The following is an 18667-nucleotide window of genomic DNA, read 5'->3' on the forward strand; positions in this document are numbered from 1 at the left end:
TCCCAAGAGGGGCAGAAACTTTGAAGTCTTTCCCTTATCAAAAAACATTTCACTGGGTGAAATCCTCAATGAAACTGAGGCTGATGGACTGCACCTGCAGTGGAGAGCTACAGTCTGCTTGTAATGCCACTACCACCTCCTCCCTCGAGATGTTAACAGGCTCCCACCGCTCCCCACAGGCCTGCACTGGATCAGTTTTCTCCTCCAGGGAGCGAATAGAAGAGGCAGGGATAGAAGAAAAAAGATAAGAACAAACAAGCAGTTGATCACCCACAGAGTCTGTGGTTAAAACACATGATACTGATATCAAGTCAATTCATGTATCTCCTTGCAGGGCCTTCCTGTAGAAGCCAGAACACGCTATTAAAAAAAAAAAAAAAAAAAAAAAAAGAAAAAAAATACCACGTACTTCCAAGACTGGAAGTACTTCAAATTTGGTACCAACTCAYCATTGCCCTCTTTGTCCAGGAGGAGACATGACAAATCCAAGGTAGGATTTGTCAGGGCATGGCTTGGCCAGCGAGTTCCAGAAGAGAGGTGGGAAATCTTGAAGTAGGCAGAGCCACGGGAAGACAACGTTTGCCTGCTGCCTCTGCTCCAAAGGTGTATTCCTACCTGGGATTGCTGCCCAACAGTGTGAGAAGGCTCTTTCTCTGGCTCAAGGGACAGACTGAGTGTTCTTGCACCACATCCTTAATACTGTTAATTGTGCTGCTACAGCCTTAGAGGCAAGTAGGATGTGCTCCTCTCAGTACTGAACAAACAACAGGAGAAGCAGCAGGGTGGAAAGAGGAACAGGATGGGCAAATGACTGCCCATTTATTCCTGTCTCTAATGAAAATCCTAACTCCKGTTAATGTATTTAAGGATATTTAGTAGAGGATACCTCAACTTAAGATCAAGAACTGCTTTCTAATTTTGCTCTTAAACCTTCATCTGATAAGTTTCCTTACCTTCAAACTTCAGTGACTAATAACATTAAAGTAACCCACTTAGAAACTTAGAAGGTGAGGAGAGTCCAGAACATACTTGGCACAGAACCATGTAGGTGAGGAACCAAGACCATGTGGAGCCATCCTATTGTTTTAACAATAAGTTTAAGTGCTTTAACACTTGCAAGTCTGAGATTTCATGTGTTTCGTCGCCCCTGCATCTGAAACAGCATATAGGAGAGAGCAGCAAGTCCTCTAGACAGAGTGGTGTGAGGGAGGAGGGAGGCAGCTAACTGGCTCTTCTCAGTTCCACCCAGACTTTCCTTGCATCTTCATGCACACAAAATATAATAAAAACTAATAATAAAAACTAAGCTCATGATGTAAAAAATGTGTTGATATGGGAGGAGGAAGGTGTCTGTTGCTCAGTTCTGTGTCTTATCACCTTCATTAGCTTATAAGTTATGTTCCTCTCCGTCATTTCCTTTGGGGAGCAGGGAGGAGATTCTTCTGCAGCAGATCAGCTGGGATGGGTTTTGGTTTAAGCTGCTCTGGATCTTTTGGATAAGAAATGAAGGGAAGGGGAGGAATTCCTCAGAAGGAGGAGGGGTTCAGCAGCCACTGGCAGGAGTCACACAGGCTCCCTGAGACTTCACTTTATGGCGCTGACCCCCGCGTCGCCGGCCTCCTCCTCCAACTTTTGACTGAAAAAGAAGAGGAGAAGTTTCAGTGTGCAGTGACCACTGAATGAGAGTATCAACACARCAGGAGCTCAAAACAGACTGTAATGCACATACAGAAACTGAGGATGCTTTGGGCTGACTAGCTTCCTACCACTGCAGAAAGGCRGACAGACAGACAAACGCACCATGAAGTCCAGTCCTTTAAGCTGGACCCAGTTTCCCAATGTTCTGAATGCTTAATTCTCATGGCAGCCAGTGGGAGCTGTAAGGCTCAGCTTCTGGAAAATCAAGGCCTCAGATTCCCTCAGCTTTGAAGGAGATSCACCCCCATCCAGGGTTCCTGCTAAGATGACTCTGTTCCCAGACACAGGTTAGCAAACCCCCCACTCGTTTCTGAAGCAGCTGAAATACCTTGTTGCCCTCACGCGTGTGGGGCTCTTCATCCAGCGCAGGCTGAGGGGAAGCAGCAAGGAGAGAGAGACAGAAATAAGCAAGAGCAAAAGCAACACGGACTCTCAGAGGAAAGTATAAATCCAAGAGCAAGCTGGGAGCGTTACTTAGGACCACAGCAACGCTACAAAGACAAGGAGGAGCTGGTGGATCAGAAAGAAACCCCAGGCACATGCAAAGGGAGAGAACCCCTGTGGCAGGGCCCTCTTCTAGCAGCCAGCCTGGCTCAAGAAGGTACAATTTGAAGGAGCGCAACAGAAGGCAACATTAAGGGGAAGAGCACTGACAAAGAAATCAAGTCGCCTGACAGAATCAGTTTCTGATTTTTTCTACTAAAAGGAGAAGACCAGGCAATAAAGCTGATAAAGAAGCTCCCAAAGCTTTCAGTTAGAGCCTAGTTTTCCTTTCATTTCAGACCAGAAAAGCTGGGTATCCTTCTCACAAACTGGCAGCAAAGCAACTGAGACAAATTCTAACTATTTAGAGCTTTAGAGAGAAAGGCCCCTCCTTCACCTTTGATGTCTCCATCTCGCTTCCTTGAGAAGGCAGACGACCTGTTCCTGATATCACTGTTTAGACTGTAGGTTCTCTAGGGTAGGAATATTCTACTGCTCCCATGGAGAGCAGAGTCCCGTTCTGTGACTCTKCCTCTTAGACACTTTACCTGTACAGCTACTCAATACAAAGAGATTGCTCTTTCACCACAAGAATATTCAAGCAGTAAAACAGGTTACCTAAAGAGGCTGTGCAGTCTCCATCCAGGAAGTTTTCAAGATACAACTGGTTAAACCCTGAGAACTGGTCTGACTTCATCACTATCCCTACTTTGAGAAGGGGGCTGGTCTCTTCCCACCTGCATTACCTAYGATCCTAAGCTACCAGCTGCTAAAAATGATGAAAACTCATACAGCCTTCGTCCACCAGAGCATTCCTGATCTCTTCTGTGAGAAGATAGGACCCAAAAGCCAGAAAACAGGATGCAAACAGCCATGGGAGACGTGATACTTCCCTCACTTACCGGTGGCTGCAGGGCAGTAGGTGTCAATGGTGCTGCAGCTGTGGAGGGGGCCTCGTCCCCAGCTGGTGGCCCCCCAGCTGCTGTCCCAAGGGGGGACACACCGTCTTCTCGTTTCGTAAGTGCTCCCTTCTTTGTGGACTGCATCTTTATCTGCTGTGGTTTGGAGTTCATTGGTGAGTTATTGGTGGTCTGGAGTAACTACATGTCACAGAGAAACAAAAGCAGCATTAAAACAGCTGGGGCTCTCCAGCAAGGTTCAGGGCTGCTTTTTAATAAAAAGCCTCAGAAGAATCGACACCAATAGCAACTGAGGGAACAGAGCAGCAGCTGCTCAAGGGAAACTAGGTTGACCCACGATGAGCCCCAGAGCTGCCCTCCAGACCCTTTCAGGTCTGAAAGCTCCACTTAGCTGAGATGCTGCTCGGCTCTCCATGACATAACTCAAAGGGACCAGCTAGGAGCTGTCAAAAAGAGCCCAAGCASCACAGGCCGTCTGGCACATCCCCACCTTCTCATTCTCTCATTCACCCCATCCAAGAGTCATCACACAGCAAGGCACGTTGGTCATCCGGCAACCCCATCAGGGCTGACACTTGTCATCAAAGCACAGCCTCTTCCCTCAATTCTCCAGAGCTATCCAGCTTCTCCTGCTGGCTTCCCAGGGCCGCACGCAGCTAACGGGCGAAAGAAACGCAACTCCTCAGGCTTTACCTTAGTGATGGTACCCACGGCTTTGGTGCGGCCCTCGCGGAAGACCAGCCGCTGGTCTATGTGCAGGTATTCGGGGGTCTTGATGAAGCGGAAGTGCACGGTGGCTTTGTCCCCCGTGCGCAGGCAGTCCTTGTCCATGCTGAGGATCGTGGCCGTCTGGCGGATGCTGCCGCAATGCACTGCGAGGGCAACGCACAGAGGCTTTCAGCAGCCGGGGCCCCGGGCGGGACAGGCTTCAGACAGACCCCTACAGCTCCCACTACGTCACGGCTAACAATATTGAGTGTGGTAGGAAAACATCTCCTGGGGATCAAAGACCATGTGGGTCACGTGGCTGCCTTTGGTCAATCCTCAACAAAAAAGCACATCTGAACTAGAGCCGCTGGCTTAGAACCAAGGCTTTCCTGAGGGACAGTCAATGGATACCTACCCACCCAGCAGCTGGGCTAGAGCGCAGAGCCCCAAATGAGCAGGTTAGCATGTGAAGCTGAAGAAATTCTGCACCACAGAGTCCTGGCTCAAACAGGCTCTGAATACACCTTGGATTGTCCTTTTTACAGCRACCTGTAACCTTTACCTACCTACAGGTAGAGGTTACAACCTTTACCTGTTTACCTTTACGTGCAGCCTCCCCTGCTCATCTCCTCACCTTCCAGCCCTCATTTCTAAACACACGGCTGGGGAAGTTAAGACGAGGAACTGTGGCTTATATTCAGTTTAACAAAGCCATCAGGAACAAAATAACCTCAGGCTAGAGCTGATGTAAACTGGTCCTGCTGGGAAGCAAAGATACAAAACAAAGAAACAAAAATATTAGGCAACAATGAGACACATACCCATGGCCTGATAGCGCGGGCTGATGGTTGTGGGGTGATGGAGAACTAGAATCTCTGCTTCAAACTCCCAAGACGCCTGTGGGTTCAGGCGGGGGGACACCATTACCATGCCTTTCCGTATGGAAGAACGCTTGATCTAAAAAGAAGAGACATGAACGAGCTGAGTTGGGGAAAAAAAAAAAAGAAAAAAGGGCCCAGCTTCTTTGGCTGAGTGTGTCCAGAAGATCCCAAGGCTTTCACGGCCAGCCAAAGGCAAAGTAAGAGTTGTTCAGCAGCACAAAACCATATTATGCATGGGTTGCAAAAATTAAGTGCAGTGCAGGTTTCTGAGGATGTTTCAGTCAGSCTGCTGGGAATGCTGGATGCAGACAGAAGTGCTAACTCATTGCTTTTCTACAAACAAAATATGCATCTCTCCTTGTTGTGCATCACCCAAAGAGATGATACTTCCGAAGTGCAGTGTTCACTCATCACACAAAGCGACAGGCTCGAATGCATGGAGTTCAATAGAGCTCAAGCTACATCATCTTAAATCAGCTTACTGACATAAGCCTTTCAAAAGAGAAATTGTATCTAATCCTTCCTCAATTTTAAAACTCAAAACTGGTCCTAACAGTTCAAAACACATATCCTGTATGCCCAGGACACACGGGGAGATTTTTCTGGCACCACCCCTGATTTCTTAAAGATCTCCAAGGCTATTCCTCATTACCTTGGACCCCACTGCTGTTACTTTGCATGTGCCAGGAGGAAGGATTCAAACATGGGACCTACAGAGGTTCCTTGTGATTCTACTGTGCTGCGAAAGGAGGCAGCTGAGGTTAGCAGAAGCAGCTGGACTGCAGCTGAGCTAARAGCTTTCTGAAATGGGCAGAGCAGCTCCTGTTCTGGGCAGGGCTAGAGCAGAAGATCTCACCTTTTTCAGAGCAAAGGAGGCAGTCTGGCCTCCGCGCACCTCTTTGACAGGCATCCTCTTGCGGTGGATGGATTTGACAGCAATAGGCAGGAAGTTGCCAAGGGGATCTGGCCCAAGCAGCAGGGTGTCATTCAGCTTGATTAGGCCTCTTAGTGTTGTCCCAGACACAACTGTTCCTACGCCCTATGCCAGAAAAGAAACCTCAGCAGCGGAGTTAGTCACCGTGCTAAGAGAAGAGCTCTAGAACAACTTCTCTAAGCAAGAGGCTCTCTTCAACCAAAAACACAGAATGGAAAAATCTTCTAACCCCAGCGTCCTTACCGGGACAGAGTAAGTATCATCTATCTGGAATTCTGCTGGCTCTTCTTCTCGGTAACTGGTCCGTGGAGACAAGAGATTAAGAAACATCTTCAACAAATCCAGGTTCTCCCCAGTGACATTCGAAATCTGGAAAATCGGGCACATCCTGCAGAGGAAAATTGATGACAAAATGAATTAGTTGACCTCCTTGCCTGGGATTCCAAGTGTACGGAGACATCCAAAATCTTGGATTGAATTCAATACACAGTGCTAGAAAGGGAGAACCTGGCAAGCAAAGTCAGGTGCACATCATCACACATTTCAAACCCTGTAACATTGTCTCTATCTTCCTAATAACATTTAGAAGAAGAAAAAAAAAAAAAAAAGCCATAAATTTCCAGAATTGAGGGAAGCTGAATACCCTGTAGCAGCTTCTCATTTCTGGCTCAAACAGGGGAACACTAGCAGGTCGGTCTTGGAATCAACACATTCTTATGCAATCAAAATGTCAGAGGGCAAATACCACCTTAACACATCTAGACGATGGGGCTCTTTTTTCCATATCTTCTCACCCAGTCTCCAAGTAGGACAGAAAGACAAACGACTCTCCACTACTCCCATTACCTCTCTGAGCTGAAGTTGGAGGCTGTTACAATGACATCATCCTTGCTCTGAACCAGGACGGGAATCTTCCTGCACCCTGGGGACTTCAGCAGTCGCTGTAACAGCTTCAGGGTTTCTTAAAGGGTGAAATGAACATTGTTAGGGCAGCATCTCCCCTCTTTACAAAGTGCCTTTATCGGGTTTCCCCCAGGGAGGCTGGTACTCTTGTCAGAAACAGCCTGGAGAAGGTGGCTACATGCGTGTGAGCGAGGCTCCGTGTTTGCTGCAGCCTCGGGAGCCATTCCCTCTCTATTCATTGTCATGCCAGCTGGCCTGCTGCAAGTGACTGCACACAAACATACATATCTGCATCTACTACAATAAAGCAGAATTTTTACAGTTGTCTGTTAAGCGGTTTTAAGCGGTTGCAAGACATTGCCTCTTCCTCTAAAAGGAATTCTTATATTAAATTTAATRAAAACCAGCGGCATCCAGAATTGAAATACTTGAAAACAAGTGAATTAGAACTCAGTTTTGCCCAAAGAAACCTCAACACGCTTTCCCTGCCTAAGAAGGTTAGAGAAGAATGAAAGTGGTCAAGATCTTCAACACAGACCAGGACAGTGGGGACCAGAACCAGAAATAACTGGGCAAATTTGGTTCCTGACTCTAGTTTCTTGCCTCCTTTTATTTTGTTTTCTGTTTAAGTCTGACACCCAGCAGAGTAATACCTAATATACCAACAGAAAATAASTCTCCTGCAAAGAGCCTTGCAGTAGATGAGGAAAAAAAAAAGGCTAATAAGCACACAAAACAGCAAATCATTTATTTTTCACAATTGTCATCCAATTAGATGAATTTTGTGAACTAATGAACATTTAGGGGAAAGAAATGTTTTGGGTACAGAGAAACAAACATCTAATCATGCCATCTGGTCTTCACAGATACATTTGAGCCAGATCTTCTGTCTTTTTAATTTAAACAGCACATGACACTGAGGCTACTTTTCCCAAGAAGAACTCTTCTTTCCTCACCCTTAGCCAACCATTCCCCTTCCTTCCTAGATACTGATCACATGGCCAGGCCTTACATTTATTTGCCAAACATCTATTACAAATAGAGATATTTAGATTATCTTTTGATCGCCTGTTTCTGTCCATCTAAAACACATTTTTACAAAACTGATGAAAGAACAGACAGCTCTGGAGCACTCGCTTTTCTGTTCTCAAGACTTCTATTCAAAACAAGCACTGCTCCAGTAACCACAACGTGCTCCTGAAGGTGTAAGAAACAGCCAAGAGAATTTCAAAGGTGAGAGCAGATCACAACCTGCGAGAACATCAAGCACAAAAGCSAGGGGCCCATGCTGGGGTTAGAGATACTGCTTTAACTGGTGCTAAGCAAAGCAGTCGCTAGGCSCTGCTGCTCATGGCCATTCCCAGTCTGCATCTACTCGTCCTGCTGCCAAAACCCAAACATGCAGCTGCTTTGAATCATGCTTTGTCAGGTGCTGGTTGGTTCTTTGGACAGATATGCACGTTTGCTGGCTAATCTGAGATGTGTCCAGGTGAGTAGAAGGTGACAAACAACTGACAGCAGTCACCTCCTCACCCTCCCAGAGAACCAGCCTGAAGGCAGGTTAAGATCACATTCAAACTGTGGGCAAGGAGAAAGGCGGGAGCTTCCAAATGAACATCCAGAGTAACCTTCCAGGTTTGGATATCCAGGGACAAAGCAAAACAYCAACCCCAAACTTCTTTGTTGCCCAGATGAGCTTCCCACACCTAGGTAATTTGTAGATGAAAACTGCAAGGGAACTGCCTTGCAAAATGAGCAGGAGAGAAGGATGGATCTCTAGAAGGTATTTAAGATACAGTAAAAAGCAGGCAACAAGCCTTTCTTCTAGCAATAATTTCTCAATCCAGGTAGGGTCAACAGCGTTTAAGGAGGTARGAAATACCCTTGAAAGAGCTACGTTACCTTGGAGGATGTTGGCAGGACACATGTCAATCTTGGTCACCACAACAAAGACAGGAACATTGAGTGCTAGCGCCAGGCCCAAGTGCTCCTTGGTCATTCCAACAATCCCAGCGTTACTGCCGACCTACACAGGAAATACAGGMTACGGTAAAGCAAATGTTCCACTTGCTATGTGCTGGTTTACAGAGAAGGTTCTGTGTCAGATACTTAGTAGGCTGCGATTAGGCTGCCAAAATGTCCCTTGGACTTTGAGTACAGACCCAGCTCTTCCCAAATGCTTTTGGATATACTGGTAGGGGAAGACACACAGCTAGTGCAGCCACACCTCTCAATTTAATAAGATGTTCTGGTGTGTTTTTATTTTCCCCAAGAATTATACATCTTGGATGTCTGTGTGACTGAGAGTCCTGGAGCACTTCCCTCAGCRTCCTACATCCCTACAGGGGCTGCTGCTCTTTCCCTCAGGAAGTTGCTGCCTCCCCCTAAACAACACAGGGACCTTGCCATAGGAAAGAAGCGGAAGGGCTGCAGCTGTGAAGAGCCTCCTGCTGGCACTAAGCCTCTCTTTTGCTACATACCATAAGCATGCAGAAGTCAGGTAAGTGGCCAGTCATGCCAAAGACGGTGGTTTTCAGGTACTTTTCATGACCAGCAAGGTCAATGAAAGTTATGACCTTGGTGGATTTCTCACAGATCTTGGTCCATTCCAAGCTGCCACCGTGGCTGTCCGGCTTGTTCACCACGTTGCCCTCACTGTCGAAGCCCAGGATATCGTTGCCCACGCTGCTGGTGCGGCCTGATTCGATCTCATGCTTGTGTCGGAAGAGCTTTTGCCGAGCGAAGCCTCGGCCGTTGTCCAGTTCTCCGTGTGTCAGGACCCCCAGCAACGTGCTCTTTCCTGCATCCACGTTTCCCACCACTGCTACCCTAGAAGGGAAAAGAAAAAGGAACCTGGTAGAATCTGACAGCTGGAGGGAAACACACCACTGGTGCTGCAAAGAGTTCACTTTATTCTCACCAAAATTCAAGGAGAGGTTCAATTATATTAGATCTTCACAAGCACAGCAGCGATACTTTAATGGTTGTTAGTTAACAGGAGAGATCCAAGGCTCCGAATCGAGATTGCAGAAACACGTCACTGGTACCCGCGACACAGAGAACAGATTCTGGGATTGCTTAATGCTCTACACAGCACAAATCTCCCCCAATTCCCAGTGTCTGCAATCAAACACAAGTACGATGTTGATTCAAAAGTTTTGTCTTCCTAGGATACTTCTGGGTATTTTTTTCCATCTTSCTCATATTCCAATAGTATCAGGTACTGCAGAAGGCACTGAAATTTCAATTGCTCTCTTTCCATAAATGGCAAAGCTCGTAACACAATGTACCCTTGCCCAAGGGAATCACTTTTARGAGGACACCCACAGCAGCCTCCTTGCTGTCTCCAATAAAGGTGACCATTACGATCATTGGGAAATGCTGGAAAAAATCCATTCCATTAGGATCTGATCAGACCCTTAGGTTGCATTATCTGAGCTGTAAGATGTCCATTAAAAGGTGACTTGAATCACCACCACCTTGGAACAGAACTGAGCCGTTCGTGAGAAGCGTTTTATTCCAGCAGCATGCACACGGGCACGCACGTACACCCAGGAGTCCCTGCTGGGATCTGAGCACACAAAACATCCCCAAACCACGAAGCTGCCACCCAGACAACAACAGCCCTCAGCTAAACACAGGCAGACCTCCACGCACACAGCCTGCACACAAAGGGAAGAGCAACAACAACAACAAAGAGATCTAATTAGCAAGGAGCGCTCAAGCTCCGCTTTCTTTGTGGCCTCCGAGCTGGCTCAGCATCCCTGCCTGCCCACGTGCCAGAAATGCAGGGTGCTGACTAAGCCCGGCGCCACCCGGCTCCTCACCTGACCTCCAGGAAGTCGTTGTCACCCACGCGCTTGCGGACGAGGTAGTCGCGCACCCTGCCCCCGGCCTCCTGGTGCTCCCGCAGCAGGATCACGTCGGCCTCCATCTGCTCCGCCATGCTCTGCAGCGTGGCGTAGGACGCTTCCATGTCCGCCTCGCTCAGGCCGTATTCGGTGCCATCTGGGCAGGGGGGAGGAAGCAGAGGGCACAGGGTGAGCACCACCTTGGAACAGCCAGCAGGGATCTCGTTTTGCCTGCGGGACACTCGCCCGCTCATCAGGATTCACGCGGACCGGAGTTGTCAYGGCCATGTGAACAGATCGGGCACCGTCCGCCCAAGAGAAAATACATCATCTTAAATTGAACACCTAAAATATATTAGAAAGGCACCACATTTCATAAATAAAAGAATTTTCTCTACAATTACTACAAATAAAACYGAGGGTTTGCCAAGAAAGATCCACTTCTAACTTGCGTGTTCACATGTAATTGTACACATTGCTGTTCAGTTTTCATCAGACAGAACACCTCCTCTCCCATTGCAATAGAAGAAAATCCATTAACAAAAGGAGAGCTCTGCCTAAAATATCACCATAGTTAACCAGTGAAGTTGGACCAATTTAATCAAACAGCTTATTTTATAAAATCACATCCCAAGTTCATTTTTTCTCATAGTTTGGCCTGCACAGCTATTTCTGTAGGTCCCCCAACAYCTCCATTAAACAATGTTTTTTTGCCTGTCTCACTGTTTTTACCCTGGCATTTAAAACAAAAGCTGCCAAGCACACAGGAGGCCAGGAAAAGACAACAAGCCACTGCTCCCCCTCCACAGCCTTCCCAAGGAAAGAGCTGGCAGGCAGGGCAAGCTAGCAGGCAGCCTAAAGGCTTCCACATACTTCAGCTGCTCTCCTGTCCCAGGTGCCAAGAACCTGCACAGATTTTATACCAGAATCTCCAATCTGGGTCAAAAAAAAAAAAAAAAAATAGGGAACATGGAGAAAAACAGCACCTGGATGACCAGAGCTATTGCTGCTTACTCATCTGAATGCACGGCTGTGTCATCAGCTGGGAGGCACTAACTGCAGCTTGCACAACAAGCAGAGCTGTTGGGCAGGACTGGGAAGCTGCTGAGAGGGAGAAAACAAAAGGTGTCAAGATTGGGGTCCCGGTTTAGAGAAGGGTAATGAGAGGTGGGGGGAAGGAGAGAAGGAGCTGGAATGACAGCRAAAGCTCAGTGCTGCTGAGCCAGCCAGCAGCCTTCGCTGGCCCCACAGTCTTCTAAGCTGGGTATCCATGATGATCAAAACCATGGATGTTCATAGTGAGTGAGAAAGATTTTGGATAGAATATCAAGACTGTCTTCCCTTCAGGGTATCTGTCCCAATAGCCTCAACCTACAGGGAAGAACCTGAATTCTTCCCCAAGTATTCAGCAGCCTGAAATGAAGTCAGATGTCTTAGCTCGTATTCTAGGAAACAAATAGTGTGTCTGTTTCTAAGCATACCTCCACCACCACCAATCAACCCTCTCCTGAGACATCCTAGGACTTAATAATCCAGCTAGTTGCACATCCCCTGCAGATGTACTTATCCCCAGTGCCAGGGAATCAGATCACACATGGGAAGCTTGTCTGGATGCGAGAGCCCTGTATCTGTGATACTGGCTGCGTGACCATAGGGAATTTAATCCTGGCTTCTCCTCTCCAGTGGCTGTTTTGTAAGACATCAAGAAAACCTAACAAAATAGTCCTGATAATGAAACTCTCTCCCTCCATCACCCCCACCAGCTCTGTTGCTGAAGCCATGTGTCCTTCCACAAGCTTTGTAAATAGCAGATTGGTCACAACAAGTTGATATCCAATAGATATTTAACACATTTGAAACAGGCATTTTGCCTTGTGACAAGTTAATAACAGGCTGCCTTAATCAACTTGCTTTCTATTCAGAAAATAAACTTATATTTCTAAGCAAGGCCATGTTCAATACTGTTCAACAGTATCAAATGCAAATATTTGAACTGTGAAAGAGAACAAAGAAAAGGTAACCTGCATTATACTAGAAAAATCTACAAAGGCAAGTGACTGCAGTCACCCCCTAGTGAATGTGACATTAAAGGAATCATTCTTAGAAGATGAAAACCTTCTTCTGCACAGTACAGGAAAGCCAGGAAACACGACCAGAGAAAAGATACTTGGAATTTCTGAAGTATTTCCGATTACCTCCTGCCCAGTGAAGGGAAAAAATAAATAAATAAAAAGCAGCCATAACATGACTTCTTTCATACATGTACGGGTGTTGTGATTTCAAATCATTCACCTTCTCCTGACATATCCAGGTAACTTAGGCCTTATTTGAAAAAGAGTTTTTATGATTTTAAATAAGAACCACATACAGCTCTTGCAAATAAAACAGTTGCTGGCAGGGTTGGAGAAAAAAATCTCTCTCATTTGTTCTCTTTATATTTCATGAAGTTTTCCAAGTTCTTCTGGTACCCACCTTCGCCAGCAGTCCAGCCAGATAAACTTGGCTTTTCTCATAACGTTCCTGTTCTCTAGAGGAAACTAAACTCACCTGACCCTTGCCCAATGACATAGATGGTCTCCCCACATCCCTCGTCGATTCTCTCTGACATCTGCCGCAGCAAACTGTCGTACTGCTCCGACGTCGGACTCACCATCACCAGCTGGAAAACAGGGACCAAACGCTCAATTTGCAGATGTCAGGCAAAGAGTTTCAAAATCAGGTTCAGTTAGAAGGACAAGCAATCAATGCGCTTTACAAAGGAGGCCTCGTTTTCAAAGATCACTTTCTGTCTTTTTTTTATAAATATCAGCTTTGCTCACAGCTATTTTCCTGTGATGTGGCRAAAGGTTATTTGTCAGAGCTCAGTTTGTTTCTGATGGAAGATTTACTTCAAAATACGAACACCAACCATCTCATTCGGAGGTAACCACTGCTTTAAAGCTACATTTTGGTGAACAACCCACTTTTACTTCTCTGTAAGACATGTTCCCATGTCAGGGAAGGAGGAGGGRTTTTCTTCCCCCTAAAAAGTGCTTAGTTAAGGACTCAAACCAGTCTCCACGGCACACAGTGCTACTGTTTTCCAAAGCACAATACGACAGCAAGCAGAAGCGAGTCAGGTCCCACCACACCGCACTCCTACCAATCAAAACCTGCAGTATAAGYGTTTCATGTACATCATTTTCCCCTTTTTTTTCCAAAGGGACAGAGGAGAAGGAGAGAACACGAATCAAGATTATTTTCAAAATTTTTAACCAAACTTTAGGTATTTCACACCACAATGCTGCCACACAGCCACATAAAGCAGTTTGTACAAGCACAGTCAGACATTTCACCAGGGGAGAACTGCAGTTTTGCAAGCCAGCAGCCTGCAAAGCAACAAGCTTTGACTGCAGCTACTGCAGCAATGACAACTTCCTTGGCCCTTCCCTGCAGATGCATCAAKAGAAAGTGGATAAAAACATATGGGGAAAAAAAAAAAAAAGAAGATAGTGATTCCATAGGGAGTTTTTGGCAAACAGCCTCTTTCTGTGCAGCACCACTCATGGCAAAGCACTGTGTCAAACAGCTGAAAACACTCACGCCGGGACCTCCACAGAGTCACCGAGATGGCAGTGGGTGATGGCAAACTGAGGGGACCTTTGTTGGGGATCACATGGATACTCCTCTCTGGCCACCTCCATGAGCACAAATCTGGTGGCAAGCGAGCACCCTGGCACAGCAGCTCAATAGCTGCTGTGCTGGAGACCTGTGCTCTTGCTAAAACAGGCTCTTTTGYTGGTTTTAAGGGCTCCCTCCCTACTGAGCTCTGCAGACAGTGACGGGCTGCAACACCCAGTGAAATCCTTACTTCAGCTAGCAGCTCTTGAACACTCAACACCTAATCACGATCACAGAGACTTATTTCTCTCTATTATACACCATGGGCAGTCTGAAATCTGTAACAAGTTTTCCTAAAACACACTGTTTACACCAAAGCACAATGCTTACATCTTCAAACTCGCCCTGCTTTCTCTGCGTAAAGAGCCTGACTTGGTCACGCAGCCAACACAATGCACATTCAAGAGGAACTACCTGACTACCATAGGGGACAAAGCTCTTTATTAGAAATTATGGGTGCAACAGGACCAAAAAGCCCACATCTACTGCTCAAGCAGCTTTCAAAACTTAAGCGTGCATGCACCTGGACAACAAAGGAGACCAAAATTGCCTTCATGTACCTACTTTAGGTGTGGGTCCTATCTATGGCTTTGAATTACCTGACAGGGTCTGCAAAGCACCACAGGTGACAAGGCAGCCTGCTCTGCAATGCTAYACAGTCTCTCTTTTTGATGCTATAGAGGATTGGGGTTTGCCTTTATTAGTGATTTTTTAAAATTATTTTTAAGAAGATTGGATAGAAAGAGCACCGACGGGYAAATGAGCAATGATTTAGAGGCTTGATCAGGGCAGGAACGAGAGCCTGTGTGTTGACATGCAGGACTTGCTCTGCCTAGTGAGCACTTTCAGGAACTCCTGGAAGCGCAGGAGGCAGGCTCGCTACTCAGGCTAAGGCACAAGTGTTGTTCAGGGACACAGGGTGAGCTAGTAAATAGGTCCTTGCATCCATAAAGATCAATAAAATAACAGAGGGGTCAATAGTGTAGATGCAGGCTTTAACTTTTCTTCAAGTCTGAGCACTAGCTTCGTTTTTCTCAGTTGAAATGCTCCAGCAAGGAGAGTGGGCAAGGTGCTGACCAAAATACCAGGGCATTTCAGGCAAGCAGCTCACGACAGCCTTTCCTCAGGATGGAAGGGCAGGAGGGCTGGGGAGTCTGGGAACACGAGGGATCCACGCAGGCTCAGCTTGCACAGAGCACAATCCGSCTCCCCTCAAACTGTTGCTTTGATGGCCACGCAGGAAGGTGATGCTGAAGGGTGTTCCRGTGGCAAACCGTTGTCCCCAGGAGCAGTCCTCCAAAGCCCACCGTGAGGCCAAAGAAGCCTGCAGCTGATGGGATTCAGTTGGCTGTCAAGAGAAGAATGTGCAGAACAAGCAGTAGCTCTCTTGGGTCACCCATCCCCATGCGGGTCAGTATTCCTAGGAGCTCCTCTGCATCTCCCCAGCCATTTCTGCAGTTTCCTGGGTCACTACAAGACCTCATTTGCTGTTTTGAAGATCCATTTCCTCTAGCTCCCTGGACAGTGGGAGCCTGTTCTTTGCCAGCTCGTGGGTCRGAGTTTGACCCCTCTGGGTACCCTCCGTGCTTGCACCATCAATTCTTGTTTTTCTGAGGTTTTCAAAGCCAACATTTTTCACTTTTGTTCTTTTGCCAGGTATTGAGCAGTTAACAGCAGCAGATGTGTGGCTCTAGCAACCTCTGATTTCCTATAGGGTAAAAAAAAGAAAAAAAAAATCAGGTATTATTTCATCCTCATAATATAGAAAGAAAAAAATGCCCTAAGCTTGAGATGCCATTTCCAAAGTCCCTTCCCCGCAGGCTTTTCCTAGCTCTCCTCTAGTTGCCTTTGGGACTAGCTTGGGGAAACTCCATATACCAGAGACAGGCACAAGTCACAGGCAGCTGCCTGAGCCTGCTCCACGGGACAGGCTGCACTGAGCTGTCCTGCACTGCTCACCAGCAGCAAAGGGGCCACAGAGCTTTGRGGACACCAGTCAGACCAAGCTAGGGCTGTACCAGCCCTTCTGCAGGCAGGCCTCACAAGAGAKGCAGCCCCTTCTAACGTCTAAGGGCAAACTGAATATGACGTGGCCTGCGGTGCTGACGTAGGAGGGAATGATCCCACCTAACAGTCTGCACGGCTCAAAGGCCATCACTGGCCTGGGGGAGTTAGGGGAAAGACAACCCTGTGCCCTGCAATATTTCAGTGTCACATCCACACCTCCTGTAATGTGAGATTTTGCTTCCTATTTCCTGCAGACATACATACCTCGAGTGCTATTCAYGTGCTGTGCTCAGTGGAGATCTAAAAAGCATTTGTGCCTCACTAAAAGCTCTGCATGATATGTCTTTGATATGAAGGTTGATTATTACTGCAGCGTGTTTCTACTGAAGGGCAAACAAACACCCATTAAGATCAATGTGATAATGAATTTGTGCTGATGAATGGAACTGTTTGCTTGATCAACCGACACGGTGTAATTACTAACAGAATCCTAAAGTGTTTTTCTATAAAAAGAGCACACCTTACAACAAAATCGCTGGTGAGCTGGGGACAARGGAGGGGGGAAAGACGGGAGAACTGCATGCAGAAAAGCATGCAACAGGGTGGTGGTGGGTCACACCAGGGCAGGAGAAACAGCGAGCAAATAAAGAGCAGGGGGAATGGCTGTTTTCAGCAAGAAGTGGAGGGCAGCAATTAATTTAGGGAGAAATCATAATAGGGAGAAGAGAGAAGCAGGAAGGGGAGGRAGAAGCCAATTGCATTCTCACCATAAGGAACTGTTGTTTTGAGCAGAGAGCAGGAGGGTAACTTGGAGAGAGCTCACAGAGACAGAGCTCATACTTGGAGCTCTCATAGAAGGTAGGGACGCATGAGAGCTCCAGAAAAGGAAAATAAAAGAAAAAGATTGCAGGTGCATACTGCCATAGGGAGCACGAACAACTTGCAATAAAGCAGAACCGCTCACCTGCCACCTCCACAGCACCTGCAGACTTCTAGGAGCGAAGGCTGGCTGRCAACACAAGCGGTGCTTGCAGGAGAAGAGCATCTGCCTCTTCTTCACYGAGCGTGGGTCTGGTTCCTGGCTGTCCACAACCTGTGGCAGGGTCCTCGGGGTCCTGCTGTGCCCTTTTCCGTGGCGGTCACATCCAGGATAAGGCACAGGTCGGCTCTGGCATCCTGTGGCACAAACTCGTCCAGCTCRTTAGGACATGAGCAGGTGGCTCAGCAGGTACTGCAGGGGCGATTTCTGTCCTCTCCTTTTTACAAGGCATCTTCATCACGCTTGYTTTAACACACATTGTATAAACATTCCAGTCATCCAGGTTTCTACATCCACACGCCAGCCGTTCTCTCCCTTTGCTTCTCCACAGAGGGGATCCAGGAGTCTAAAACAACTCCAGCTGGAAGCACGAAGAGGAGGGGCGGCAGAGAACTCCAGGGAAACACTGGCCACGCTGGCTCCTAGAGCGGGTAAACACCCTGCACAAAATCCCGCAGCCCGGGCGCCTCRGAGCAGCACCGGCACCAGGACACCGCGACCCGCCGGCCGCGCGTGAGGCGACCGGGGAGCGGGAGCAGCACCGGGCAGCCCGGGAGCACCGGYGGGCTCGCGGCAGGCTCCGGCACGGGCGTGTGGTTCCCTGCGGCTGCAGGGAAGCTTTCCACGAGGCGCGGGGAAGGCTGTTCCCACGGCGCCCATTCCACCTCCAGCCGTGGCTCGCAGCCCACCTCACGGCTCCGGACAAACCTCTCGGCGCCGGCGCAGCCCGGGGCAGGAGCGCGGGGCGCCGCTGCCGCCGAGCCCCGGCGGGCTCCGACCTGCCCCCAGGACTGCCCCGACAGGCCGGGCAAGCGGCGCCGCAGAGAACCGGAGACAGCCGGCGACAACCGCGGCGCGGGGCGAGGCGAGGCGCCCCCAGGCCGCGCGTGGCCGCGGGAGCCCGGGCCGCCGCCGCCGGGCCTACCTTGCTGGTGAGGTCGATGTCGGGCTCGCCGTTGAGCGCCTCGCCCTCCTCGGCGTCGAAGGCGTCGCGGAGCGGACAGGCGGCCGCCGCGATGCGCGGGCCCCCGCCCGGCGAGCCGGGCTCCGGGGCGAACATGCAGGCCGGCACCGGGGAGCCCGCCATGGGGGAGCGGCTCCGCTCCGCCGCCGCCATCTTCCCTGCCCCGGCCTCCTCCGCCGGGAGGCGCGGCCGCCCCGCCCCCAGCCCGCCAAGGCGGCTCGCGGCGGGGGGAGCGGGCGCGCCCAGCCAATCAGCGGCGGGGGAAGAGGGTAATTGGGTTGTAGCCATGACAACAGAGGGCGGGAGCGCGGCTCTTCATAGGCTGGGCCACGCCCCCGCGAGGCGCGCGGAGCCAATGGGAGCGCTGCTGCCAGCTCGACTTGTTTTCTATATATATATATATACACACATACACACAGACACACCGGAGCCCGCTCGACGTGGCGGCGCGTCCTGACCAATAGAAGAGCAGGTCCTCATGACAAGCAAGCCCAGAGGCCAATCACACGAGAAACCTCGAGATACGGGGCGGGTCTAAACCTCTGTCCAGGGTGGGCTGGGCGTGCCCTTGTAGGCGGGCACGCTTCCCCAGTGGCCAATAAGAAAGAAGCTTTTTTTT

At 48.7% G+C, this 18667-nt stretch overlaps 1 protein-coding gene and 1 long non-coding RNA gene across 2 annotated transcripts; both read right to left on the reverse strand.

Annotated features, from left to right (window-relative positions):
* Positions 1–418: 418 nt before the first annotated feature.
* On the reverse strand, positions 419–18201 carry GTPBP1 (GTP binding protein 1). Its single transcript, XM_026039911.1, has 12 exons — positions 18010–18201; positions 12926–13037; positions 10355–10535; positions 9008–9356; positions 8430–8553; positions 6471–6585; positions 5868–6012; positions 5547–5729; positions 4631–4766; positions 3795–3973; positions 3084–3281; positions 419–1636 (listed from the first exon to the last, which is right to left on the reverse strand). Exons 1-12 carry the CDS (start codon positions 18199–18201, stop codon positions 1544–1546), a joined length of 2007 nt encoding a protein of 668 aa, XP_025895696.1. The 3' UTR covers positions 419–1543.
* LOC112947772 lies at positions 15608–17500 on the reverse strand. Its single transcript, XR_003249471.1, has 2 exons — positions 17010–17500; positions 15608–15746 (listed from the first exon to the last, which is right to left on the reverse strand). It is a non-coding gene; the product is annotated as an uncharacterized LOC112947772 (long non-coding RNA).
* Positions 18202–18667: the final 466 nt, after the last annotated feature.

Source organism: Nothoprocta perdicaria, unplaced genomic scaffold (assembly GCF_003342845.1).
Source record: "Nothoprocta perdicaria isolate Ctin4 unplaced genomic scaffold, notPer1 scaffold_244, whole genome shotgun sequence".
NCBI classification, from domain to species: Eukaryota; Metazoa; Chordata; class Aves; order Tinamiformes; family Tinamidae; genus Nothoprocta; species Nothoprocta perdicaria.